Source organism: Budorcas taxicolor, chromosome 19, assembly GCF_023091745.1.
Source record: "Budorcas taxicolor isolate Tak-1 chromosome 19, Takin1.1, whole genome shotgun sequence".
Taxonomy (NCBI): domain Eukaryota; kingdom Metazoa; phylum Chordata; class Mammalia; order Artiodactyla; family Bovidae; genus Budorcas; species Budorcas taxicolor.
The window spans coordinates 9,335,020-9,362,522 of NC_068928.1; the positions used below are offsets into that span (position 1 = coordinate 9,335,020).

Sequence of the window (27,503 nt, forward strand, 5' to 3'; positions counted from 1 at the left end):
ATTTTATCTGTTCTGAAATATACTCTCTTCAGCCAATGCTTTGCTCAAGACCATTTACCCAAGGTGGAATGAAAACAGGAGCCTATGAGGGAACCGGGCAAAGATAAGTATAATCCTGTGTGCCTGATCAACCAGCTGGTGAACTTTTAGACAAAGAGAAATAAAGCTCACATCAGATGGGACCAAATTCAATGGGATCCATAAGGATAACGGCCTGTCTGATCAATAAATGACAATACAGCTGATAAAAAAGAGAGGGCCATTTTAAACATGGAAATAGCTGGGAGACAGAGGAGTAATGTTTCAGTTCTTTCTCAGGGTCAAAAGAAAAAATGAGTGTTTTCTTAGAAGTTAAAAATGAAGAAAAAGACCCAACAAAGCAGCACTAATATAGAGATTTTATTTAAACTGTATTGAGTTTTTACAGCACATTGCATGTTTGTCACAACGCAACTGCACAGTTTGGATTTTTGGCCACATCATGTCACTTACATCCACAAGAGCTCTGAAAGGAGTATTTGATGAATACATCTGAGCCAAGAGCCCAGAGTCTCTCTCCAAGGCCATGCAGTATGTTCATTGATGGGACAGTCCCTCAAAACAGCCATTCAAAGCAGACAGATACAGTCTCCTCAAATGTCACCAATCGAAGTGCAATGAAAGTCGAGTTAATTAAAAAGCCACTCACAACTGGCAGTAAATTGTAATGACTGAGAAAATGCTCATTTTATGTATTGGAGACAAGGAATAGTTTGTTACTTTTTCAATGAATTCAGGAATTTCCCAGACACAAAATCTCCATTATTCAACTCCATTTAAACGAAAAAAAGTTCTGCTAGACTGACCTAGATACACCAAAACTTTTTAGGTTACATCCATGGCAAGCATAAAAAGCACAGATGCTTCTCTGTAGGGCTGAAGAAAAGGTCAGGACAAATAATAGTTCTTGTTCTAAATGCAGATCCTAGGTATTTTCAAAGGAAAAAAATTTTTTCCAGGAAGCAACATGAACAAGTAGCAGTTAGACAGCTACCATAGTTTTAAAACAGGCTGAGCCTAAGTGTAATTTACCTTTTCTACACCAATGAATCAAGGAAAACGTATAAGGAAATCCTAGTGGTTTCACTGTAAGTCAAGGAGACTGTATCTGTCCTAAGCACTGTACATGGCTAATATCACTGTATCTTTTGGTTAAGTGCCACTGGTACATATTAAGATGAAAACAAACAAACAAAAACAATGTTTGGTCCAAATGGACACGTTTTCTCTCCCAATTTTGGTATCAAGGCTTTATTCTCTTCTTCTGTTTGGGTTCCATTGTTAAGTGCACAGAAATAGACAGCAGCATTTGTACTGAAACCCTCACATACCAAACAGCGTATTCTAGGAGGTAAAAACCAAACGCTAAATTCTACCCTCAACGTGTCAAGTGTTCAGGATAAGAAGCAGTGTGACCCAGAGGAGGCAGCAGCCAAGGGAAAGACAACATGTGGGAAGTGGGCAATGGAACAAAGACCCCCCCCAAAAAAAACCATTGTTTTATTTTCATGCCAGGAGAGGATCAAGGTGTAGCTCCTGTGTTAGCACCAGGACAACTAGGAAAAGTCAGGCGCAAAGGGTAGGGCACAATCAGCAAATATTTCACAAGGATAATTTCTGCTTTTCCCTTCTCATTCTTCACAGTGCTTACCTCCAGAGCTGCCAATGAGTAACAAAGACTACTGCCTTCACAGCTCCAAATAACTGATGTCTGCCAGGACTGAACATAGCAGAGTTTTCCTCTGCTCCGGAAAAGGTCTGTCTCACTCCCTAAAACTGTCCCCCTAAACTGAATGTTCACTGAAGGTGGCTGATGAGCCAAGTGAAAAATACAGCAAAACCTCCACTAGCTGGACCAGTCTTTAAAACCAAACTCCACAGAAAGACAGAACTAATGCAACTAGAGGGAGTGCCTCTAAAGACTGAGCCTTCATGCACAGACACAGAGCACAGAGGTACAGGGTATAGTTCATTTCAAATAGGATAGGAATTCCTATCTTATATACTATAATCTGCTTTTTTCAAGGTGGAGGAGAGATGGATCTGGTTATCACTTGGAGTTTGGTTATACATATGCCTCTCTATTGCTGTTTAGGGCACACATCACCAGGTAGTATCTATGAAATCATCATCTTGTGACCCCAGGAGAAAGAAACTGGAGTCACCAACTCAACGTTAAGCTTCCAGACTCTGGGTCTGGATCAGGACCATTACCCCCAAGGTGAGGGTCTCACTAGGAGAGGACTCCCGCCAGATTGGAATTCCTCTGCCCCAGTCTCATGGTACCAAGGAGGATTTCTCAAGACTGTATCTTTGAGCTCTGTGATTTCATGAGCCACACCAAGGAACCTTCAAAAACTACACCTGAAGCATATCCTCCCTTCAAACCTGCTAAAACTGGACAGGTCTTCTCCTCTGGCATTCAACTGGAAGCTGTAGCAATGGGTTTCTTCAGATGTTGGCTCATGAGTTCCCTGGCCCGAGATACTTGGATATGTTCGTAACATGAGTTACAGACGAGAACTGGGTCATAGAGTTGTTGATCAGGAATGGGCAACTTCAGGTGACAGCAGCCAGCACAAAATACATTTCCACAATTTCTGCCAAAGCACAAAGAAGGAAGAGTTCATCAGAGACGCCCACATACTGAGAATGAATGATACTCTAAAAGGCCTTACGTGAGTAAATAAAAAGAAAAGTTGGGAAAAAACAAAACTAGTTCCTATAAAGGTATCTCCGTTATCAGATTAACTCAATTTAGTTCATATCTACATCCCTCTCTATGGCTTTACAAACCCTACTGAATCACACAAAACATGTTACCTGCAATGGTGTCTGCGTTTGGCCAACCAGAATTCACAGTCACAATTATAGCAATGTGATGCCATGTGGTCTGGAACCCAGCGAGTCACCTAACAGAGGGCAAAAGGAAAAATTCCAGCAACACTGCAGCAAGGAAAGCATCCTGGAAGAAAAGGACAAGGTCTAGGTGGCTACTACTTGCCTACAGAGAGTCAACTCGGGGAGAACATGTCACTCGTCTCTGAAAATTATAAGAACTCCCTACCTTGCAGAAGGACCCGCCACGTGTTTGCCTGGACATACCTCAGTCTCTTTCTTATCAACAGGTTCCCAGCTTGCTTCTGAAAGGCAGTCGTCACTGTGATCAGAGCCAAAATCTTCTGTATCACTGCCATCTGACTCCTTCAAACACGTCTAAAGAAAAAGCCAAGGCATTACCACCATCGCCTTCATCATCTCTAACATTTATCGTTCACTATGTGTCTGTCAGGCACTAAGTACATCACATGCAGGAACTTATTTAATTCCTGACAATCTTATAAATGTATGCTATTATTATCCCTACTTTTACAAATAAGGAAATTAAGCCACAGAGAGAATTAAGAGCTGATAGCTAGTAAATGTGGGATTTGGACCTAGCATTCTGGCTTCAGACCCATGCTCTTAACCAACATGCTGCATCACAGTATAGAAAGAATATTTCTCCTGTTACATTCTAAACCAGGAGATCGCAAGCTCTGGCCCACAGGCCAAACTGGCCCACTGCCTGCTTCTGTAAGTCAGGTTTCTCTGGAAGACAGCCACACTCAATTTATTAACACATGGTCATTATGGCTGCTTCTGCACTTTGACAGAAGAGCCTAGTAGCTGTAAAGAGACAATACGTCTCTCAGGGCCTAAATTATTTACTATCTGGCCCTTTACCGAACAAATCTGCTGACTCCTGTTCTAAACCATCACTCTAAACGGTGAAAAAGAAGTTGCTAGCCCTGACCATCCCACCAGCAGAGAACTGCACAGCAGGCAATTGGGAATGTTCTAGAGCTTCTTCCAAGAAGCTCCCTGAGGACTGCTGTGCCTCGTCGTCTCTCAGCTGGCTTATTCCAAGAGGTCCTAACCAGCCTCCCTGGTTTTCAACTGCTTCATCCACTTGACACACTGGTGCTAGGGTAGTACTCTTTTTAGCACTCTATTTTTTTATTTTTGGAGGGGCGCAAGCCATGCCCTTAGTTTCCTGACCAGGGATGGAATCCAGGCCCCCTGCACTGGGAACTCAGAATCATAACCACTGGACCGCCAGGGAAGTCCCTCTGGGGCAGGACTCTGATCCTATGATTCACTAGCCAAAACTTTTACTCCCCTGAAGGTAGAATCCACACAAAACGAGCTCTCAAGCTGAGCTCTCTAATCCCTTCCCACTTCCCAATCTCACCTCCCACCACACTACCAACTCCCTCCCTCACAGTCAAGGCACAAGTGTGCATGCATGCACGCACATGTGCAAACACACACACCTCTTTATTCAAGCCACACCCCTAGAATACCTCCATGCTTCTGCAAATGGGATTCCTTTTTCACTGTCTGTGTGGCTAAAAGTAACCCATCCTTCAGCACTCGGGTCAAGCACTATCTTCTTAGGACAGCCTTCCCTGACCTTTGACTCCCCTAGGGCCCCTGATACCCCTGATGGGCTTCCGACCATCATGTCACTTAAGAACAGCGTTCTAATGGTGGGCTTGACTCTCCCAATAGACTGTGAGCTCCCTGAGAGCAGAGCAAGGTCTCTCATCCTACAGCCCACCCCTCTAACTCAGTGGCACATAGCAAGTACCCAGTGAACAGCTATGGGGCGGGTGAAAGGCTGGATGCGGGCAGGCCATGAGTACTTACAAAATCGTCCTCATAGTCCATGGGGGGCTCCGCTGGAGGGGCGCAGCAGTGGCGGATATCCAGCCTCATCTGAAGCTCACGCACCTGTCGACGGAGCTGCTCCACTTCCTGCTTGTACCCCGCTTCGATCTGCCGTAACCTGTGCTGGATCACATCCGTGGGGAAGGGGAGTCCGTCGTCGTCCAGGTAGAGAGGAGGCACTGGAGAAGGGCAGCTCAAGGGGACAGGCTTCATGCTGGGGACCTGCTTTGGGTGACCGGACAGCCACATCCGGTTGTTTTTTCCACCTGGACCAGTACAGTGTCCACTGGAATGACTAGAACAGACCGGCGACTTCACCCCTTCTCTCTGAGCCCACTGGCCCCCAAAGCAGGGCCCCGGTGCCCGCGTCTGCTTACTGCTCGCTTTCTTGCTACAACAGCCGTAGGAAAGCAGCCGTCGAGGGGTGGTCTCCCCACTGGGGAGGGAAGTCACCATCCCGTGGAAGCTGTCCCAGTTGGACCCTAAGAAAGAGAACTCACTAATCTGGCTCTGAGAAATTGGCTTTCGGGCCAATTCCAATGGCACTTTTCCCAAGCGGGGGTTCTCCAGCAACTGCCCGTTCCTATGATTCCCTCTCTTGCCTGTGTCTTCCTCCCCGTGAATCGTATCTAGCACAGAACTAGGCGGTTCCTGGTGGGCGACACTTGCTGCAGACCCCGGGGGGTCCTGGTTGAGAACGTCAGCGCTGGGGTCTGGAGGAGTTTGGCAGGTAGCACTCGGTGGGTGGCAGAGGGTGCCCAGACCATGATCTGGGGCACGTCTGGAGGGCATGCCCAGCACAGAGTCCAGCTGGGCCTGCTGGAGGGCACCTGGGAGGGGGTTCTGGGAGGACTCAGGAAAGTCACCGGTTCCTTCACGTTTGTCCGAGATGACTTTAGAGAGAGCGTGGATAGCTGCTTTTTCAGGACAGTGTTCAGGTGGCTCCTCTGTGCCATCCAAAGTCCTATCCAGCTCGTCCTGGGCAGGAGGGCCTGGAGCTGGGGCCTGAGTCTCTGCGAGGGCTTTGATCTCAGGCTCAGAAGTGCTGCTCTTCGTTTCCTGGGGCACTGTGGCACTGAGCAGTTTGTAACCTGGAGAACCGTTTCTGTGACTCTTAAAAGGTTTATTGCTCAAGTAGTCCTTCTGGCTGCTGGGCAGCGAGGGAGGACCCGCCACCTCCCCTATAGCCTGCTGGGGACCTCCGGCCCCAGACTCCACAACGGCAGTCTGCGATGCCTCGGGATTGCCATGCCAGGGCTCCAGGCCTGCTCTGGCCTCCTGACAGTGGTTATTCAGGTTGGGGTCACTGGATGTGCGCGTCAAGGGGCTGCTTGTGTCACAGGCAGAAAGAAGATCATCCATAGATCTCGTTTTAGGTAATCTGCAAAGACAATATACCACCTCCAGGTCAGGAACTGAAAGCTACCTCCAACAGACAGAATTGGGTCATCAAAACACTCAAAGCCAGAGTTCACAAGAAATAACATTTAAGATTACAAATAACCAATGTTCAAGTTTCCTTGGCAGTCCGGTGGTTAAGAATCTGCCTGTCAAGACGGGTCACAGGTTCGATCCCTCATCCAGGAAGAGCCCACATGCAGCGGGCAACTAAAGCCCGTGCACCACAACTACTGAGCCCGTCTGCCCAGAGCCTGTGCTCTGCAGCAAGACAAGCCCCTGCAGCAGTAAGAAGCCCCTCCGCAGCCGGAAAAGTAAAATACATAGATAGATCTTTAAAAAAAGATACAAACAGCCAATGCTCACTGCAAAACTCTGTGCTGGGGCTTCCCTGGCAGTGGTTAAGATGTTACACGTCCACTGCCGGAGGTGCAGGTTCGATCCTTGGTCTGGGAACTAAGATTCTGCATGCCACACAGCATGGCCACAAAAAAGTAAAGAGTCTGCTCTGCAAAAGTGTAGGACTTGAACCCCCTCCTCAGGAACCCAACCCAGGGTCTGTCCTCAGTTTTCATCAGTCTTTCCTCACAGTCTCCCTTGAATACTCAACCACTCCCATAACCTCAGCTGCCTTATAAGCTGATGCCTTCCAATCTACCCTTCCAGCCAGGAATACAACTCAGCCTCAAACCTTACATGCAACCACCCCATAACACACAGCAAGACAGAAAGATGGTAGGTCGTGGAGTTGGATGATACTGGTTCCGACACTGATTAGATACATGACTACAAGTGAGCTATTTAACCTCTCAGACACTTGGTTTCTCTTCTCTATAAAATGACGATAAATTACCTTGCCGAGATGCTATAAGGATTCAAAGTATAGGCAACCAACCACAAACTTATTAAGGCTTCACTCATGACCTCATTTTTATAACCTTCCTTATTATAAATTATCCCTCCATCACAGCAGGGACCAGCATGGCTTTTTACAACCATTTAGCGGCAGCGTACTCCTCTGAGGCCCAAGTCACCATGGAAACTTCCCCAGTATACAGTTCTAGAGACATTTGTGTACACCAAATGGGCAACCAACATTTTCAAGAATAACTGCCCTCAGCCTGGATGGGAGGGGAGTTTGCAGGAGAATGTATATGTATGGCTGGGTCCCTATGCTGTCCACCTGAAACTATCACAACAGTGTTAATCGGCTATACTCCAATATAAAATAAAACATTGAAGAAAAAAAAAAAGAATGACCACCCTAATTTTTAATACAATTCTATAAAGTGTTCAGAGCAACAAAACTGAGGGAAATTTGCCAAGAAACTAGAGAATTTGCTGGACTTTCTTTTTCAGAGGCCTCACTCAGCCAAGCCCACACTGAAAAATCCTTCAAACATAGTTACAATAGAGCTGATTTTTTTTAAAGTGTTTGGTTTTTTAAAAATTATTAGTACTTCTATAAAAGTACTCTTGTGTTTGATTTTACTCTGTGATCGATTTTGATTGCTGTGTGTCAGTGTGGTTAACAGATTCCAAGAAGGCAATAACAACATTATGATCATAGCCTCTGGAGTCCCATAGTCCAAGCTTGAATCTCAGCTTGGCAACTTTTTAGCTTTTTTCTTTATTTTTTATTATGAAACTTTCAAACACACAAAACAAGTAGAAAGTATGAAGAATTCCAATGTACTCTTTAGCCAGACTCGACAACAGCAACAGCCTGCTGTCCTCCACAGCTGAGTCCTGTGTGCACCAAAGGTCTAATTAACAATGAGGGGAGCAAGAACGACGTCTGAGGAGTTTGGAACCACGAGAGAACGTATCCAGCGAATGTGGTCGGGGACAGCTAAGTAGAGAGGACAGAATCTGAGCTGGGGATGGAAGAATGTGTTGGACTTTAATGGAAGAAGAGGAAAGAGAGCAGGATGTTTTTGATCTAGGGAAAGGTAGAACCGAAGGTGAGTCAGGTCAGCTGTGAGAGAAACCATTTCCTTTAAAACCCTTATCCATGAAATCCAACTCCACCTTGAACTGCCTACAGCACACCTCCTCTTTGTTGTCAAGATATTTCAGTCCCAACCTGCATGTATCTCTTCCATCTCTCCGCACTGACTCATCTTCTCAACTTTACAGTGTCTACGTGCAGGCGTGCTCAGCCACTCAGTCGTGTCCGACTCTTTGTGATCCCATGACTGTAACCCACCAGGCCCCTCTGTCCATGGAATTTTCCAGGCAAAAATACTGGAGTGGGTTGTCATTCCCATCTCCAGAGGATCTTCCTGACCCAGGGATCAAACCTGCATCTCCTGCGTTGCAGGCAGATTCTTTACCAGTGAGCCACCTGGGAAGCCCCTCAGTTTCTACAGATGGTACTGATATCCTCCTGGTTTCTAAGCTCAGAGATTTGGGACCTGACTTTGGTCTCTTAACTCTTCACTTCCACCTTCCAACATTCAGTCAGCAACACAGACTGCCAATGACTTCTCAACAACATCTGAATTTAATTCTGTCTTTTCCCGTCATATCTGAATTACAACAGTCCTGGCTGGCCTCCGTGCTTCCAACTACCCTGCTCTCTGGTTAATTCTTGAAAAATTCCTTTTTCACCAGGTCACAATGACTTACTACTGACACCTGAATCAAAATAAATTCCTCAGTATAAAAGCCCTCAAGGAACTATCCTGTTTCTTTCTTTCTATTCTTCAAAATACCCCTTCCCAGGGATTCTCTGCTGGTCCAGTGGTTCAGAATCCACCTTCCAGTGCAGTAAACTCGGGTTCGATCCCTGCTCAGGAAACTAAGATAAGATCACACATGCCTCGGGGCAACTAGGCCTGTGCACTGCAACTACTGAGCCCACACCTCCGCTAGAGAGAAGCCTGTGCGCTGCAACGAAGACCCTCCATGCTGAAACTAAGACCCAACACAGCCAAAGGCAAAGAAATAAATTTTTTTTTTTAAATGCCGCTTTCCAATCCCTGCCAGCTCCAGCTCCAAAGAGGTGGTGCTTCTTTTTAAAAGAAATTCTCTCTCATGTATCCTATTCTTTTGGACCCCTCTCCACTAACCTTGTTACCAAGCTTGTAACTTCCTTTATTCCATTCACTTGTTCATTTAAGCATTTACTAAAGCACCTATTACGTTCCAGGCCCTGAGCCAGGTACAAGGGACACTAAAAAGCCATGGTTCCTGGGACTTCCCTGGTGGTCCAGGGTCTAAGTACTGCCAATGCTGGGGCCCTGGGTTCAAATCTGGTCAGGAAACTAGATCCCACATGCTGCAACTAAGACCAAGTATAGGCAAATAAATAAATATAAAAATAAGTAAGAAAATAAACTTAAACCAAAAAAAGGCCATGGTTCCTGCTTGGTCTTCCACAAAAACCTCTGCATCAACAGTCACCAAATGACCCGTTTCTTACTTCCCATTTCTCTAATGGCTTTGAACAAGACACATTCTATTTATTCACTTAGATGCTAACTTAGAATTGTCCTCCAGCTGTCCTACGCCTTATCTCACAGTTTTTAAAAAGTATCTTAAATAGATCAATATCTTCTATGTCTTTCATACAGCCTGTAAAACAGTAGGCAGCTTGTAGGTATTTAAGAAACATTTATTGATTTGAAAAATTAGATATTGATTTAAGGCAATGGTTGTTAAATGGGTCACAGAACGTGCTGAGAATCTGATAAAAAGTTATGGCCCCTCTCCTGCAAAAGGAAACTTATGAACTGGTACCCCAATTCTGCATAGTTCACGGAATAAGAATATCACAGAATTCCTGAAGCCTATCCATAGGCCCTTGACAACTGACTCAGTTGCAAAGATCTAAAATTTATAGCTTAGAAGGTTGGGGGTTTTGTTTTCCTTTATAATATTCAACCAATTATGTTAAGTTATATTTTAATTTTAAAAACTTTCCACCAATAAACAAAGATCAAAATTTGAAATGCACATATCCCTTGAACCCAGTATTTTCATTTCTAAGCATTTATCTGGCAGAAACACTAGCATAAATGCAAGGTATAGGTAACACTACTGTTTAAAAAAATGGTTTAGACGGTAAATATTGTTTGTGTGCGTGCGTGCACATGCGCTCAATCATATCTGATTCTGTGACCCCATGGACTGTGGCCCACCAGGCTCCTCTGTCCATAGAATTTTCCAGGCAAGAATATTGGAGTGGGTTGCCATTTCCTTCTCCAAGGGACCTTCCCCACCCAGGGATCGAACCCACATCTCTTGCATCTCCTGCACTAGCAGGCAGGTTCTTTACTAGCTGAGCCACGGGGGAAGCAAATATTGTATGTATTGTACCAAAAAACTTTTTAAAGATATGTTAAGTAAAACACCCCCTATAATGATTAAAAAATGGAAATCACTTAAATGACCAATTGAAAATTGGTTATGTAAATTTCCATACACTCTACTTTTCGACTTATGCAGCCACTAAAAACAATAAAGCAGCTTTATATGTGCTATCATGGGTTGACATCCTGATGCACAGTGGAGAAAACAATTTTCAGAACAATGTGAAAAATACGGTCATTGTATTTTTAAAAATGTTTTTATATGAAAGTGCGGATATGTCTGTGTAGAGAGAAACATCTGGGAGGCACCAAAGTGGCAACAGTGAACACCTGTGGGGACAAGGAGCCGGGAGAGAGGACTGTCATTTTTGACTTTTATATTGTTTGGCTTAAAAAAAAAAAAAACAGATATCACTCTTATAATTTAACCAATCTCCATTCTACTTCCCCCGATAGTCAGCCAGAATGTAACTTTAATTTTTACGTCGCCCTTTAAATTCTGAGGGAGTGATGTGAAGGCCGTTCCCCTTCAGCAGACCCATTTCCCTGACAGCCAGATGCTGCTGGGAGCTGTGGACACAGCAAAGGTTATTAGTGAGATAGCACGCTCCACAGCTCTTCTATCAGGTAATATAAATCAGGACCATTCCCACAGACCTGCCTGAAACAGTCCTTTCAGTTCTGTTCTCCTCTCCCCTGGGTGTGTCACAAAGGATGATGGCAGCATGGAAAAAAGGTAACCATTCTTATCTTAAGAAAGGGTCTTGAGAACACACAGAGTGCCCTCCAAGCTAGCTACCAGCCCTGAGCCAAGTTTTGCCTTCAAATGACTCGAGAAGTTACTTTAAAGTATTTCATAAAAGGAAGAAAACAGCATGTAGGCAAGGCACAAAGCAGCCAACGCCTTCGTAGAGGAGAGAGGAAAAGGAGCCCCTCTTACCTGTCCAGAGAGCGGCCGGAGAACTCCTGGCTCTGAGCCACTGGGGAGAGGTAGAGGTCCATGCTCTCCTCCCCAAGTGTGCACGGAGATGAGGCCGGCAGATACACAGCTGTCCAGAGGTGCAGCGCCCGGACGTGACACACGGGATGCAGGACCTAGGGAAGCAGCCCCGTACTCAGGTTCTGTGAGATGTTTCGGGTCCCCCTTCCTTCCCAAGACTCTGGGTCCTTGTTCTTCCCGCTGCCTCGGGACAGCGCCCCCCAGGCCCCCAAGATGCACCTGGGGGATAAGGGTCGGGACTCACCATTTCTGAGCCAGGCGTGTAGAGGAAGTTGTGGAAGTTCTTGTTGCCGGCTCGTAGGAGGGCCCACACGGAGCAGGTCCGCTTGTAGATGTTACGCTTCTCCCGCTCACAGGGGTTGTTGGCCAGGAAGGTGCCGTAGAGGCAGGAGTACGTGTGCTGTACCAGCTTCACCTAGACAGCGGGACAGCTGACACCGGGCCAGGCCACCTGCCGCCAGCCCCCGCCCCAGCCTCGGACGCGCCACTTACCAGGAAGGCCTCGTTAAACTCGAACAGGCAGGGAAACTGCTTGAGCAGCTGGTGGACGGAGTCGAGCCACTGCAGGAACACGGGGCACTGCTCGTTCTGGTCCTCTGCGTTCTCCTGGTGGCCGCAGCGGTCTCCAAACTTGTGCCCAAAATCCAGCCAGTCAGATTCCACCAACACCTGGAAACCCTGCAACCAAGACGAGGTTCGAGCGGAGGGCCTCTCTGGGAAGGCCATGGTGCTCCCTGCCAGGGATTCCCAAAGCAGGGGGGCTGGCAGCTTCAGAGAAGAACAGGCCCAAACCTGGAAGAGGACTCTGAGCTACCCATGTCCTCCGGGGAAAGATCCCCAGGCAGACCCAGGGGGCTCAGTACCTCCCCAAACTCCCCTCCTAAAGCTCTTTCCCGCCCAACCCCTTAGTACCTCCAGTGTCCTGTAATAGGGGTCCAGGAGAATCTTGGCCAGCGCAACGATCTGCGGCGTGCGATCCCAGCCGTCTGAGCAGTGCACCAGAACGGGCCGGCCCTCCCGGTCCACGGTGTTCGCCACGAGCACCGCCGCCTTCAGCATCACCGACAGGTGCTGCAGCCACTTGGTGCTCTCCAGAGCTGACAACCAGCTACGCGAGGGCAGAGGTCACATCTGTCACTAAGGGGGCCGAAGCTGCAGCAGTCTCTCTGCCGGCCCCGGGCCCTACACCTTAACTAAGTCCCCTGTGAAAGCTGATGCCAAGAGGTCTAGCCCAGGGCCCTCCTGCCAAGAGACATCTAGCGAGATGGTGGGGAAGACAGAACCTATGGCCAGCGAGACACCCTGCCGATCAACAGAGGATCTGGGAAGCATCACACGTGCTTCCAGCCACTCTGCCTCCCAGTTCTCTGTGTTCTTAGAGGACAACGAATTCAAACAAAAGGAACCCAGTGTCCTGTAGCCCCGCCAAAGCATTGGTTGTGAAATGGAAGAAGCGTTCTTGGAACTGGCCCACTGCCCCCAGGCCCCGGAGTTTCCGGTACCTCACAACTCCCATCTCCCCACCGGATCTTCCCAGCATGAGAAGCACTGGGTAAGGGATGAAGCTGGAGGGCGGACAGAAGCAGAGCTGGGCACACCTACTTGCTGGGATCCGGCATCTGGCTACACACAGCACGGAGGTACTGGAAGCTATTCCGGATGGCATGGATGTTGGCCATTCCCATGAACACGACCTCACAGTTGGGGTAGTACTCTGCACACACACAAGGAAAGCAAGAGCGTGAGGACATCCTGGAAACAGGCCTCCAGGACAGGAGCGGTCCCAGCGGGTGAAGCTCCCCTAGCAGGGCAGGCCGCTCCAGGCTGGAGCTGAGTGTAGCTTGGAAATCTAAATACCCTTTTATCTCTCAAGTGCCATATACTAATAGTGGGAACACCACCACAAATGACAATGATGCCTAAGTACGACTCCTAATGACAAGGGACAGTAAATCCTCAACAAACAGCAGCTGCTCAGTGCCAAGAACTTTATATGTGTAACCTCTAATCGTCCAACAACTTTGTGAGGGATGTTCCATCCCCATTTTGCACATGGAAAAGAAAACTCAGAGATTAAGCAATTTCAGCACAGTCACAGCCAGTGAGCAGAGTCCTGATCCCAAGCCGGGTTTGTTTGGCTCCTTCCATGCACAGGCTGCCCCCGAGGCCCCACACCCAGGCTGGCTGCAGACGCTGGGGTAACGGCAATACCTTCACACTCACAACCGCCACCCTTGGCCCTGTTGGCCACCGCCGCCGTGTAGGATCGGGCATCCAGGATCAGCAGCTTCTGGGGGGCAGCCGTGCTGCTCTCTACTCCGGAGCACGCCGTCAGGGAAGAGTCTGCATACACCCAGGGCAAGGGGAAGACCCTGGGTCGGTCAGCGCCCAGGAGCACCCTGCCCGGGCCACTGCCTTTCACAACACCCCTCACACCACCACCCCTGCCTCCCAAAAGGCAGGAACCCAGATGCCCTGTATGTTGTCTGCTTCTTCTCCCTCTTGCCCTGGGGTCTCCCTGGGAGCTCAGGAGGCCAAGGTGGGGGCCTGCTCCCCAGGGGGCGGCAACCAGTCACACCTTACCGAAGTCAGTGTCACAGGCCTCGCTGGCCTCACTATTCCCGGTGCTGAGGGAGCCCCCACTGGTCCTTGGCCCTGGGTCCAGGGCACAGGCTTTAGCGATGGATGTGACCAAGTACTCATCGTCAGCATTGCGCCAGCCCCACCAGCTGATCTCGGGCTGGCTGCAGCGGGCAATAGCAGCCCCGTTGCGTAGGTGTCTGACAAAACAGAAGAAACGATCACGCCCTCGGCGTTCACAGCCCCCAGAGGCCTGCCGCTGAGAGCCCAGGGGTCCAAGCTGAGATCTCCAAAGCCAGCGGGGACCACCCGATCATGCAGGCCACAGTAAGAGGAACCAAAAGCCCTTAACATCTCTTGAGGGCTTTACAGTGTACAAAGCACGGTCACATACATTTCTCGGATGCGCTGTGTATTCCCACGGTGATAGACTCATCACGTCTACACAGCCCCTGCTCCAGGTAGAAACCCCAGCAGGAGAGCAAGCCTGAGCCCAGAGCATGAGCAGCTCCAAACCTCCTGGCTGCAACCTGCCTCACAAATGTTTTCTGGTATAGAACCAGGCAATAAAGTTTCAGTTTTGGGAGTCATAGCCAGTCTGTGTCGTGTATTCTTATGTTTTCTTTTTTTAAATAAAATTTTAAATTTTAAGATAAAAATGTAAAAATCATTCATAGCTCACAGACTAAACATATAATAGGCTATAGGCCAGTTTGGTTCACAGGCCATGGTTTACCAACCCATTTTAATGCAATATTTCTCTCTCACACACACACACACACGTGCACGTGCGTCCTCAAAGAAAAGCAAAGAAAAAAGACAAGTGAATAAATTTCCCAAAAGCCTCATCCTAAGGAGAAAACAACAACTAAGCAGTTTTTCTTATAAAATTATTTCACAGCCACTTCCTGAAGAATGTCAATTCCCAGTTAACCACACTACCGCAGACCTCCACCTCTGACTCTCCTCACTGCACCAAGAACGTCTCACTGATGCCTCAGTGCCCACTGCCTCACCTATACACAACCACAGGGATCCGCTTCCAGGAGCGGAAGGAAGCCACGTTCTCCAGCTCTTTATCTGTGATCCATACGGGAACCAGCAGCTTCTGAGGATAACTGGGACACAACCTGTGGAAAGACCAGAGGGGGTCATGGAGCTTGATTAGAGACCTGTAATCACAAGGTCCCCCGGGACGGCTCTGTGGGGAGAGGGACCAGGAGCTCCCTGCCCTCAGGGAGCCAGGAGCTATGCCCACCCTGCTCTACCCACCCGGGGAGGAGGTCTGGGTCCAGAATGGGGTTTGGGTTCCCCGCCCCGCAGCCCTCTCACTTGTAGTTGCTGTTGATGTGTGAGACCCTCCAGACATTCTGCAGGTCAAAACCCATCCTCGCCAGCTCGGCCTCCTGCCGACATCGTACGTGCTCACCTGCAACACAGCCCAGTGCCTATCAGCACTGAGGGCCCGGGGCCGAGAGGGAGGAGGAGCAGGAGGTAAGGAGTGAGTGCCGCTGGCCTCACCTGGCTGACACAGGTGGGTGTGCTGGTCTTCCTCAGTCAGCCCCAGGCACCAGGCATGGTAGGCAAAGGCAAAGAGGTCCTCGGGCTTGGCAGGTCTCGCTGTGGCCCGGCTTAGCCGCGACAGCCACTCTTGGCACTGCTTGAACGTGGAGAAGTGGCACCTGCCAGGCAAGAAGCCATGAAGTGAGGCAAGAGGCGAGCGTGTGCAAGGGCCAGGAGGGCCAAAGACCCAGCCCCGGGAAAGTGTGGGGAGAGGAGACTGCAAAGCGGAAGCTAAGGCCTGAGGACCCCGGGGAGGACCAGGGACACTGGCCAACACCCAAGGGACGCTGTCATAGGGTGATAATTCTCTTCCCAAGAACTCCTGTTTCTGAGACATAAGAATCCCCTCTAGTGGAGCCTGAAGTGAAGTGAAGTCGCTCAGTCATGTCTGACTCTTTGCGACCTGTGGACTGTAGCCCACCAAGCTCCTCCGTCCATGGGATTCTCCAGGCAAGTATACTGGAGTGGGTTGCCATTTCCCTGTTTCTCATATCAAATCCAAATGCTATGAAATCTGGCCCTGGGGGACTTCCCTGCCATCCAATGTAGGAGGTGTGGGTTCGATCCCTGGTCAGAGAGCGAAGATCCCACATGCTTCATGGCCCAAATGCAAAACATAAAAATGAAACCATATTGTAACAAAAATCAGCAAAGACTTAAAAATTAAAAAAGTTTTAAAACTCTGGCCCTGGATGTCTGCTACCCCTTGTATTATCGCCCACAACTCCCCAGCACAAGCTTTCTGTCTCAGGAAGGAAGTCCTGTCTCCTGGTGTTTTCACTCTGCTTAGTGGTCTCCTCTCAGCCTAGCCATGTCCTCCAGATACCCTGAAGACAGCTGCAGGCCCACCTCTTCCTTGAGGCCTTCCCAGCCTAATCCATTCCACAGAGCCCTTCCTCTATTATTCTTAATGTGCTGGGAGTATTAAACAGTAAGTTTTCCCAGAGCCTACTTGAGCTGGAGGGTTTTGCACAAAGGAGTGACATGGTCTGATTATAGAATCACTCTGGCTACTGTATACTGTAGTGAGAGTAGATGGAAGACCCTCTCCCACAGATTGTCTTCCTTCCACAACTAGACTAATCTCCCTGAAGGGAAGGGCAATGCGAATTTCTGTTCTGAATGCCAACAGTCCTAAGTGCACAGCAGGCTCTAAACTGGGCGTCCTTTTCTTTAAAAATTAATTTTTACTGGCATATAATTGATTTACAATGCTGTGTTAGTTTCAGGTGTACAGCAAAGTGAATCAGTTATACACATACCCACTCTTTTTTAGATTCTATTCTCATATACGTCACTACAGAGTATTTACTAGAGTTCCCTGTGCTGGAGAGTAGGTTCTTATCAGTCTTATTATCCTTTTAATAATCCTTGGAGTCATCCCTCTTTCTCTCATATCCAATCTGTCAGCAAGTCCTGTCATCTCTACCTTCAAAATCTGACCACTTCTCACCATTTGTTTGCTACCAACCTGGACCAGCCATCATGACCTCCCACCTGGAGTAACTACAACAGATTCTTAATTAGTCTCCCAGCTTATGTCCTAGCTTTCGCCCCCATCCTGCTTCCATCTCCTGTCAATACAGTAGCCAGAGTGATTCCATCATCAGACCACATCATTCCTTTGTGCAAAACCCTCCAGTGGTTTTTCCACTTCCCTCAAGTAAAAGCCAGTCATTATGACAGCCTGACACTCTCCCAACCTCTCTGATCTTGTATCCCCCACCCTAACCCACGTGCACTCCACTCCAGCCATGCTAGCCTCCTTGCCATTGTGCCAGGTTCCCGCCCGCCTCAGGGCTTTTGCACGCACTGGTCTTTCTGTCTGGCACACACTTCTCCCAAATACCCACAGGTCACTTTCTTCAGGTCTCAAATATCACCTTTTCATTGCATCCATTCTCTGATCATTTTGTTTAAAGCTACAACCTTCACCCCCAATAGTTCAGTTCAGTCGCTCAGTTGTGTCCGACTCTTTGTGACCCCATGAATCGCAGCACGCCAGGCCTCCCTGACCATCACCATCTCCCGGAGTTCACTCAGACTCACGTCCATCAAGTCGGTGATGCCATCCAGACATCTCATCCTCTGTCGTCCCCTTCTCCTCCTGCCCCAATCCCTCCCAGCATCAGAGTCTTTTCCAATGAGTCAACTCTTCGCATGAGGTGGCCCAAGTACTGGAGCTTCAGCTTTAGCATCATTCCTTCCAAAGAAATCCCAGGGCTGATCTCCTTTAGAATACACTGGTTGGATCTCCTTGCAGTCCAAGGGACTCTCAAGAGTCTTCTCCAACACCACAGTTCAAAAGCATCAATTCTTCGGCGCTCAGCTTTCTTTCCAGTCCAACTCTCACATCCATACATGACCACTGGAAAAACCATAGCCTTGACTAGACGGACCTTAGTCGGCAAAGTAATGTCTCTGCTTTTGAATATACTATCTAGGTTGGTCATAACTTTTCTTCCAATGAGTAAGCGTCTTTTAATTGCATGGCTGCAATCACCATCTGCAGTGATTTTGAAGCCCCCAAAAATAAAGTCTGACACTGTTTCCACTGTTTCCCCATCCATTTCCCATGAAGTGATGGGACCAGATGCCATGATCTTCGTTTTCTGAATGTTGAGTTTTAAGCCAACTTTTTCGCTATCCTCTTTCACTTTCATCAAGAGGCTTTTTAGCTCCTCTTCACTGCCATAAGGGTGGTGTCATCTGCATATCTGAGGTGATTGATATTTCTCCTGGCAATCTTGATTCCAGCTTCTTTCTTCCAGTCCAGCGTTTCTCATGATGTACTCTGCATAGAAGTTAAATAAGCATGATGACAATATACAGCCTTGACGTACTCCTTTTCCTATTTGGAACCAGTCTGTTGTTCCATGTCCAGTTCTAACTGTTGCTTCCTGACCTGCATACAGATTTCTCAAGAGGCAGGTCAGGTGGTCTGGTATTCCCATCTCTTTCAGAATTTTCCACAGTTTATTGTGATCCACACAGTCAAAGGCTTTGGCATAGGCAATAAAGCAGAAATAGATGTTTTTCTGGAACTCTCTTGCTTTTTCCATGATCCAACAGATGTTGGCAATTTGATCTCTGGTTCCTCTGCCTTTTCTAAAACCAGCTTGAACCTCAGGGAGTTCACGGTTCACATATTGCTGAAGCCTGGCTTGGAGAATTTTGAGCATTACTTTACTGGCGTGTGAGATGAGTGCAATTGGGCAGTAGTTTGAGCATTCTTTGGCATTGCCTTTCTTTGGGATTGGAATGAAAACTGACCTTTTCCAGTCCTGTGGCCACTGCTGAGTTTTCCAAATTTGCTGGCATATTGAGTGCAGCACTTTCACAGCATCATCTTTCAGGATTTGAAACAGCTCAGCTGGAATTCCATCACCTCCACTAGCTTTGTTGGTAGTGATGCTTTCTAAGGCCCACTTGACTTCACATTCCAGGATGTCTGGCTCTAGATGAGTGATCACATCATCATGATTATCTGGGTCGTGAAGATCTTTTTTGTAGTTCTTCCGTGTATTCTTGCCACCTCTTCCTAATATCTTCTGCTTCTGTTAGGTCCAGACCATTTCTGTCCTTTATGGAGCCCATCTTTGCATGAAATGTTCCCTTGGTATCTCTAATTTTCTTGAAGAGATCTCTAGTCTTTCCCATTCTGTTGTTTTCCTCTATTTCTTTGCATTGATTGCTGAAGAAGGCTTTCTTATCTCTTCTTGCTATTCTTTGGAACTCTGCATTCAGATGCTTATATCTTTTCTTTTCTCCTTCGCTTTTTGCCTCTCTTCTTTTCACAGCTATTTGTAAGCCCTCCCCAGACAGCCATTTTGGTTTTGGAGAATTCCATGGACTGTACAGTTCATGGGGTTGCAAAGGGTCAGACACAACTGACTGACTTTCACTACCATTCAATATATTCTGCCACTGCTGCTGTTTAGTCGCTAAGTTGTGTCCAACTCTTTTGCGACTCTGTGGACTGTAGCCCAACAGCTTCCTTTGTCCATGGCATTTCCCAGGCAAGAATACTGGAGTGGGTTGCCACTTCCTTCTCCAGGGGATTCTCCCGACCCAGAGATAGGACCCACGTCTCCTTCTTGGCAGGTGGATTCTTTACCACTGAGCCACTTGGGAAGGCAATGTATTTTACTTACTTAATATTTACTGCTCATATCTCCCCATTGTAATACAAGCTCTATGAGGGCAGAAAATTATGTCTATTTGTTCCCTGCTATATCCCTAGAGCTTAGAACAGCCTGGCATAAAGTGCTTAATAAATTCATGTTAAATGGATAAATAAATGAGTCGAGAACAATGTGAGTGCTTTTTTTTCTTTTTTAAAAATTATTTATTTGGTCATGCTGGGTCTTAGTTGTGGCATCTGGGATCTAGTTCCCAGACCAGGGATCAAACCCAGGCTTCCTGCATGGAGAGCTCAGAGTCTTAACCACTGGACCACCAGGAAAATCCCAACATGAGAGCTCTGTGCCAGGTAACACCCTAGGTACTCTAGGGTGCGTCATCTCATTTAACCCTTATGAAAACCCTGGCGGCATTATCCCCATTTCTTTAGTCAAGACACTGTGGGTCAGAAAATTGATTCTGCCAACTGAGACAGGGTTTTCACTGTTTCTTCCAAATGAGAAAGGGGAGGCAGTATTTTTCCCTTCTTGCTCCAGAGAAACCCTGTAGCAGGCGGTCTCAACAAGACTAAGGTAAGAGGACCTGAGCGAGACCCCGCCATTCTCACCTCACCACTTTGGAGTCCTTGCAGGCAATGTGCAACTGGAACATATCCCGGCTCTCCACGCTGTCAATCATCCGGAGCGGGACCTGCAGAGGCAGGGCAGACTGGTGCTCAGGTCCCCCTGCTCCATGTCACTCCTCACCCACCTCTGCCCAGAGGCTGATGTGGCAACAGAAGGAAGGAAACCGACATCTACAGATGGCCTGCTAAGGGCCTGGTAACTGTGCTGGGTCCTCCACATGTGACCCCAATTAAAAATCACCAGAAACCTCAAGGCAGGTGTTTGCACACCGTATTATTAAGGAGGAAACTGCACCTCAGCTGAGTGATTGATCAAGGTCACATAGTTGGTAAGTGGCACTCTTCCAGCCAAGTCACTGTGCCCCTAGAAGGGCCTGCAACAGAATCAAGGAAAGAGAGAAGAGGGGGAGGAGAGTGAAAGAGGTAGAAAGACAGACCTTCTGCTAGGAGACAGTAAGAAAAAGAAGGGAACCCCAACTCTTGGGAGATACAACCAAATGGAGCACTGACAGTCCCACCCTGAATTTCACAGGGATTGTGGCTTGGGTGTGGGAGAACAAGACAGGAACTCACGTTGATGACAGAGTCCTTGAACTTGATATGCAGCCGGTAGTTGGAGATGGCAATGAGGGCATCAGCTGCGCGGCCCAGGAACTCCACTCCCTCGCCCTGCAGCACTGTGAAGGGCACCTGCCAGGGGGCAGTGGGACCTCAGTCCAGAAATGAGTCACCCCTTCACTTCCCTCTCCAACCCTTGATTTGTAGGACCCCCTCTGGAAAAGCCAGGCCAAGGCAGGACAAGAGTTTTCTCCATGGTAACAGCACCAGGCAACAGCCATACAGGAAAGCTCTCGCCTTCCCTGGGGCCCAAGGCTCCACAACAGACTCACTCCCCTCCCTCCAGAGACCCAGGAGCAGGAAGCCAGAGCTCCCATACCAGATCCCCTTGGAGATATTTGGAGGTTGGGGAGGAAAGGAAGGGTGTTTCCTGAACCCGGCAGGGAGCTCTACCCACCTCAGGCCCCCAGCTCTTCCTTACCTGCAGATTCTCCTCCTCTTTCACTAGTTCCTTGGGGGGGAACAGATCCTTGGCTTGGATGTACTCCAGGCTGGGGGGCCCCTCCTCACCCTGTGGGGAAGGCCTCAACCCTAAGTCATCAGGCTCCACCTGGCCCATCAGGCCTCATTCTGCTCCCCTCCCCACAATAACCCCACATACACCCCTTAAAAAGGTTCTGGTCTCCAAAGGAGGGAAGAGAGGCCCGGCTTGCTGTGTGAGGAGTGAAGTGGAGGGGGAACTCAAGCCTCTTAAGCCTAAGAGAAGAGCAAGGTCCACAGAGTCACTGGGAATCTGTGCTCTCCAAAGAGGGAATCTCCTGTAGAGCCCAAACTGCCCAAATGAAGGAGAGGAAACGAAGCAAAAGAAGGGCAAATTGGAAAGGTAGGACAGAAGTGGGAAATGGGAAGTGCTGCCCTGAGGAGTAGGAACCAGGTGTGCAAGCTGGTCACAAAGACAGGAGGGGATGCAGGCTGCCCAGGCCACTCCACTGAGGCTTCAATCTGGTGGGTGAAGGAGACAAAGAGGAGGGAAGCGCGGGATTCAGGCCCATGCCTCTAGAGGGCCTTCACGGATGCTTTCAAAAGGAGGATGTGTTTTAGAGTGGAGCTTCCTTTCCAGTTAGGCCCTCACTGCTAATAAGCACCCCCACCTGCCAAGCAACCTGCCCTGCCTGACGATCTGAAGGGAATTCCTGAGGAATCCCAGAGCAAGCAGAAGTAACTCCTTTCCCAGCCACCAGGGAGGGCAGGGAGAGGAGGGGATCAGGCGCCTGGGAGGAACCAGGAGACCCAAGGACACAGAGAAGAAGCCTGGCAATCATGGGGGAAGGGATTGGGGGGGACGGTGAGGAGGGGAGGGGTGGGAACATCTGAGCGGACAGATGGGAGAAGCTGGGAAGGAGCGTTAAGCCAAAGGGGGAGGAGGGGAGGGCGGGGAATGATGCAGAGGTACGGAGGCCCGCAGAGGCAGAGTGGCAGGGAAGATGGAGAAGAGAGGCTGTCTGGGGGACAGTCAAGGAGAAAAGACTGGCGCGTCAGGTGAGGGGTGGAATGGTGGAAGGGGGAGGGGACCGGAGCCAGGGAGACAGCTCAGACATCCTGTGCTCCCTGACCAGCCCCCGAACATCCCAGAAGGCCCACTGGCCACATCCCACACCTCCAAGCAAGGATGCGGCAGACGGGACCAAGACCGAGAGGCGGAGGTAAAGGAGGTACTCGCGCAGGGCGGGGCCTCAAGCTCTGCAGTCAAGGGCAGCGGCTTCGGGGCCAGGATGGGTCACTGAATTCCCATCCCCGGCCTTCGGCAATTCTCGGCACCCAAAGACGAAAGCAAGTCCCGTAAAGAAAAGGGGAAACATCCCCTCTCCCTGCCAGGCAGGGCCCTTGGGAAGGAGGATGGGCTGAAATTCGGAATCTCGAGGGCCGGCCCTGGGCGCGGAGGCGGGTGCAGCCGGCGTCGGGGTCCGGGCCGCCCCCCCTCAACCGCGCCCCGCAGGCGGAGCAGGCACTTACGAAGCAGCTGAGCATGGAGCAGGAAACGCGGGCGGTCAGGCTCATGGTCGCGGGCGGTCTGGGCCAGCGCACATGTCCCCGGAACCGCTGCGCTGCCCGCCGGTCCCGGGCGCCCGCCGCATCCCGGCTGCGGGGCCGGCCAGGTGCAGCCGCGGCGGCCAGGAGGCGAGCGCGGGCGGCGGGGCTCGGCGCGGCTCCCGCGCGCCTCTCCCCTCGGCTCCACAATGGAGCGAGCCCAGCTCCGCCCTCGCTCACGAGCGCGGAAGGGAGGGGAACCCGGCGAGGGGAGCGCCCCGACCGCGCGGGGCGGCGGGCGGGGGCGGGTCGCCCCGGGCCCCGCCCACAGCCAGGGCTCCTCCCTCCCTGCCGCCCCTCCGCGGCCTAGGAGCGCGTCCTGGGGTGGGTGGGGGGCCGCTTCTGGGGTCTCTCAGGACCTGGGGCTGAGCGAGTGCGCCCCCAGCTCCCAAGCGGCGTGGAAGGGGACGGCGAGACCGCCTACATCTTTTCATTCCTCTTCTTCCAAAGTGAGCCACCCCACACCCCTCTTTCACACGTCCGTCCCCACGCCCTCCCAGTCCCCCCAAATCCTGCTGTGAGTTCCAAGATGGATCTCACCTCCCTCCATCGCGGGCCCTTTCCAGTTTCTAGGCTTCCTTCCTTTCCCTCCAAAACCACCACTCACCATTCCCCCGTCCATCGGTGTCTTCCAATCCCTGGACCTCACTAATCCCACTCCCCTTTTGCCCCTTAGAATGGACACAGGTCTAATGACAGTTGGGTCACTGCACACTCCTGAAAGGGAAATTCTGGGGGTTTTTTATTCTAAGGCCCCTGCCCAGCTCTAGTCCTTAAGCTCCACCTCTCCCCTTGTTTCACATCCGCTGTCTTAAGGGTAAGAAAGTCCTAAGAAATTTCTTAGGCTAGAAAAGAGAGGAGCTGAAACTATGAACCACAGAAACTATGCAAACACAAAACTCAAAACCTAAGGGTAGGGGAATGGAGGGAGTTGCGTAGAGGGCCAGAGAATAAGGGCAGTGATAAGACGCTTGAAATGTCACCGAGAGTCACAGGAGGAACTGTTTGAAACCCTACACTCCCAGTGCCTGGTAGCTTTCAGAAACCAGGGCTTTTGTTTGGGTTTTGGTCTTGGGGGAAGGGAGAATAGGAGAAACCTGACACTTTATTAAGCATCTACTATGAGCCAGACATGTTTCAAACATTATCTGGCTAAAACCATTCAACTCTGAAAGAATTTCGTGAGATTTGAGCCTTATAGAGAAAGTCAGTTCACCTAAAGTATTTAAGTGGTGGTGCTAGGATTCAAAATTAGATCAGGCTGACTCCTTTCATGGTATCAGAGAGAGAAAAAGGACAAGGGCTATCAGTGGGTGGGGGCCAGGACCAGCAGGCTTTCTGAGAAGAGACCAGAACAATACTATATACACCACACACCCACATGTCTATGGAAGGAAAAGAGCAAGTCTTCTCATCACCTGAGTGCTTTGACCTGTCCTTAAGCACTGGGGACACGTGAAAGAACTAAAGAGATACAGCCAGAATCAGGGCCTGGTCTGAACCCAGGCCTGCAGCTCTCCACTCCCTTCTCATCTCACTACTTCCTCCTTCTCCCAGCTCTCAGGGATTAAGGGGTTCCTTGTATTTGAGGTGAAAAAATGGCAGTTACTGTTAGTAGAAAATGTATGGGATCATTATAACACACACACAGCCCCCAGTGAAATTCTGGGCACCTTGAGGGTGCTTCGGTCAGCTAGCGCAGCACTCTGGAGCTAGAGAAGCCCCACAGTTTTAGAGGGGTCACTCCTGATGTAGTACCCACAATACTTCAGGGACTCAGTAGGAACTACAAGGGTCTTGATATAAAGGAGGTCTAACTTTTCAGACCAAAGCAGAGAGCTTCACCCAAGGACCAGGAGGAGCAAGACAAGGGCCAATATGAAGAACTAAGGGAGACAGTGGTGGTGTGGGGAAAGCATGTCAGAGTACGTGCAGAAAAAGACTTCCAGAGGCCTCCACTCCCAGTGCTCTGTATCAGCTGATGTTTTGCAACCTAAGAAGCCCTAATTTATCTCCAGGGCAGATGAACCTGTTTAGTTGCTGAACAGAGTTGCCTGGAGCTCAAGGTCCAGGAGGGGCGGGCAGCTTCATGGAAAAAGACACCAGGATTACAGAAAACACCGCAGTGTGAGCAAAGAGTACTCACCATTCTATCGTGGTGAGGGTCCTGGCTGCCTGCTTCTCACTGTAAGGAGACAGAGAAACATATGAGTCAAGAGCACGGAGCATCACCACAGTATCAACAAATGCCACAGAACTACTCCCGAACTTCCCCACAACTCTTATCTGCCTCCCTCACAGAGAACCCAGCCTCTCCACAAGTCAGCATGCCAGACAGAGGCAATGGGAGCTACATGCGGAGAAAGCAACAAGTGACTCTGCAGGGCATGAAGGCAGCCACAAAGTCCTGCAGCAGGACTCAAGAGTCCTGATTCCCAATCCCAGGAAGAGAATTAAAATGCTCCGAACCCCGTTCTTTGTGGGAAAGCAAAAGATCCGCCAGCTCTGTAGAGATAGAGGATGCCCAACCAGGGCTCACTTCTGGTCCTGGTGGAAACATGAATCTACAAGAGCACTCTGCCAGACTCTGAGTCTGGGAGCAGCACCCACCTGACCTGTTTACTGGGGGCAGAGTCCAGAGCAGAGGCCAAGAGGGAGGGGACCACAACCTGTGATCAGAAGGCAGCAGGGCTGGACGTGTCCCTCTGAGGGCACTTGACACCAAATGAGGAGCAGGTTAGTGGGAGGAGGCCACACAACAGGGACAGAATCAGGCAAGTGCAGGCCTCAGAGTCAGTACCTGTCATGTGGGCCCAAGCAACAGGAATGTCAGGATGGGCCTCCTTGGCCCACCTAGGGAGCCACTGAGGTAACCAGGCCCAGGTTTCACTGACAGTTTTCTTCATGCCTGCTAGGCGAGCTCAGGGGGCAGTCCAGCAGTACCCCGAAGAAGGCTGTGTGGGTATGTCTCCATCCGTGGCCCTCCCCGCCTCCATGGTCACAGCCCACCCTTCCTCATGGAGGCGGCAAGTCCGGGGTTGCTGCCTCACCGCCCACTGGCAAGCAGCCTCAGAGAAAGCGAGGGAGAGCGAGAAAAGGACAGGCCTGGGGAGGCCCACGGTGTCCGGACCTCGGGAATCTGGTCACGGGGTCGGGGGGCGGGTCAGGCTGACAGGGGAGCCCAGGTGCCCAGGTTTTAGGGGCGGAGCCTAAAGATTCGGAGGCGGAGCCCCGAATGACAGAAGGCGGGGCTCACGAAAGCCGGTGGGGCCGGGGCGGGGCCGGGCAAGACGCGGTGGTTGCGGTTCGCAGACCGGCAGTGCAAGGGGCACGGTGACTCACCCAGCCGGCGTCCGCCCGACCCTCCGGAGGCCGCGCTCTCGCCACTTCCGTCTCCCGCAGCCGCGGAGGCCACGCAGCTCCGACCCACCGCGGCGCCCCTCGGCCCAACCAATCCTACCTCCGGCCCGTGCCCGCCCTGGCCAATAGCCACGCCGAGTCCCGCCCTGCCCCCACCACGCAGCCGCCGCCCTCTCTCTTCGCGCCGCTCGTTGGTCCAGTGGGGCAGACGCCCTCCCAGCTTTTAGCCTATCGGCTTCCGGGAAACGGGGCTGCGCCTGGAGGGAGGAGGTGCGGCGCCGGGGTAGAGACGCAACCAATGGGAAATCACAGCGCGTCCCTGCGGTAGCCAATGGGAGAGCAGAAAAGGGGGGCTGCAGGCGAAGGCTCCAGGGACCGGAAGTGGGGGCGGCCCGTGGCCTCCCGGTAGCGCAGTGGAGGGCGGAGCCTCGTAGGGGCCCGGGCTTTACAGCCACTTCCGGTGACCAGCCCGCCTTAGGGGTACTTCTCAGAGAAGTCCCGGGAGGCACCTAAGCCTTATCCAGTTCTCCGTTTGGTTTCTCTGCGGTCGTGCGGCGCAAAGCCAGAAGGGAGAGAAAGATTCTGAATGCTGAGAGAGAAGGGGGACGATCTGGGCCTGACGCTCCGTCTCGGTCTTCGACTGGTGGGGGTGAAGAGTCTCCTTTTCCGCACCCTGACGTCTTCCTCCAACCCTCCCTTTGCGTCGGTGAGCCCGCCCTGTTCGTGACCGGAATGAATGGTGCTTTCCGTTTTGAGAAGCTTTCTCACCTGAGAGATGGGGCTGAGACTGCCACGAGCTAGTTGCGACCCTCTGGTCTGTAAAGGGTGTGGGGAGTCGGACTCCCCTGACGATCCAGCTCTTGGCGCCTCCCTTCCTCTCTGCTCAGGGGAGCCAGAGCGGGCAGCAGGGCGGAGGATGGCCGCTGGAGGTCGCCCTGGCCCCGAGATACTACCAACCCGACAGTAATGGAGAACAGTTGGTTCAGATTCTCAACCGACAGCTTAAGTTAGAGTGGACCTGAATGCTTTAATATCGGGTCCCGGGGCCAAAATGTCTTCACTTCTCTTTTGCAAAGGACATTGGCGCTTTTACTCGTATTTAGTAAATCCCAGAAGAACT

General features: G+C 50.4%; 1 protein-coding gene across 2 annotated transcripts; it reads right to left on the minus strand.

Annotated features, from left to right (window-relative positions):
- Positions 1 to 419: 419 nt before the first annotated feature.
- On the minus strand, positions 420 to 26,413 carry MTMR4 (myotubularin related protein 4). 2 transcript variants are annotated; one of them, XM_052657647.1, is made up of 18 exons: positions 25,824 to 26,318; positions 25,170 to 25,208; positions 20,951 to 21,067; positions 20,360 to 20,442; positions 15,568 to 15,728; positions 15,379 to 15,475; positions 15,063 to 15,176; positions 14,050 to 14,246; positions 13,678 to 13,809; positions 13,069 to 13,180; positions 12,379 to 12,574; positions 11,959 to 12,144; positions 11,711 to 11,881; positions 11,407 to 11,561; positions 4,732 to 6,133; positions 3,145 to 3,255; positions 2,863 to 2,951; positions 420 to 2,639 (listed from the first exon to the last, which is right to left on the minus strand). In XM_052657647.1, the coding sequence occupies exons 2-18, from the start codon at positions 25,170 to 25,172 to the stop codon at positions 2,462 to 2,464; spliced, it is 3,504 nt and encodes a 1,167-aa protein (XP_052513607.1). In that variant the 5' UTR covers positions 25,173 to 25,208; positions 25,824 to 26,318; the 3' UTR covers positions 420 to 2,461. The 2 variants fall into 2 exon arrangements, with proteins under 2 accessions (XP_052513607.1, XP_052513608.1); XM_052657648.1 differs by lacking the exons at positions 420 to 2,639; positions 25,824 to 26,318 and adding exons at positions 21,417 to 21,506; positions 26,366 to 26,413 and having other exon boundaries at positions 2,924 to 3,004.
- Between the last annotated feature and the right edge of the window lie 1,090 nt (positions 26,414 to 27,503).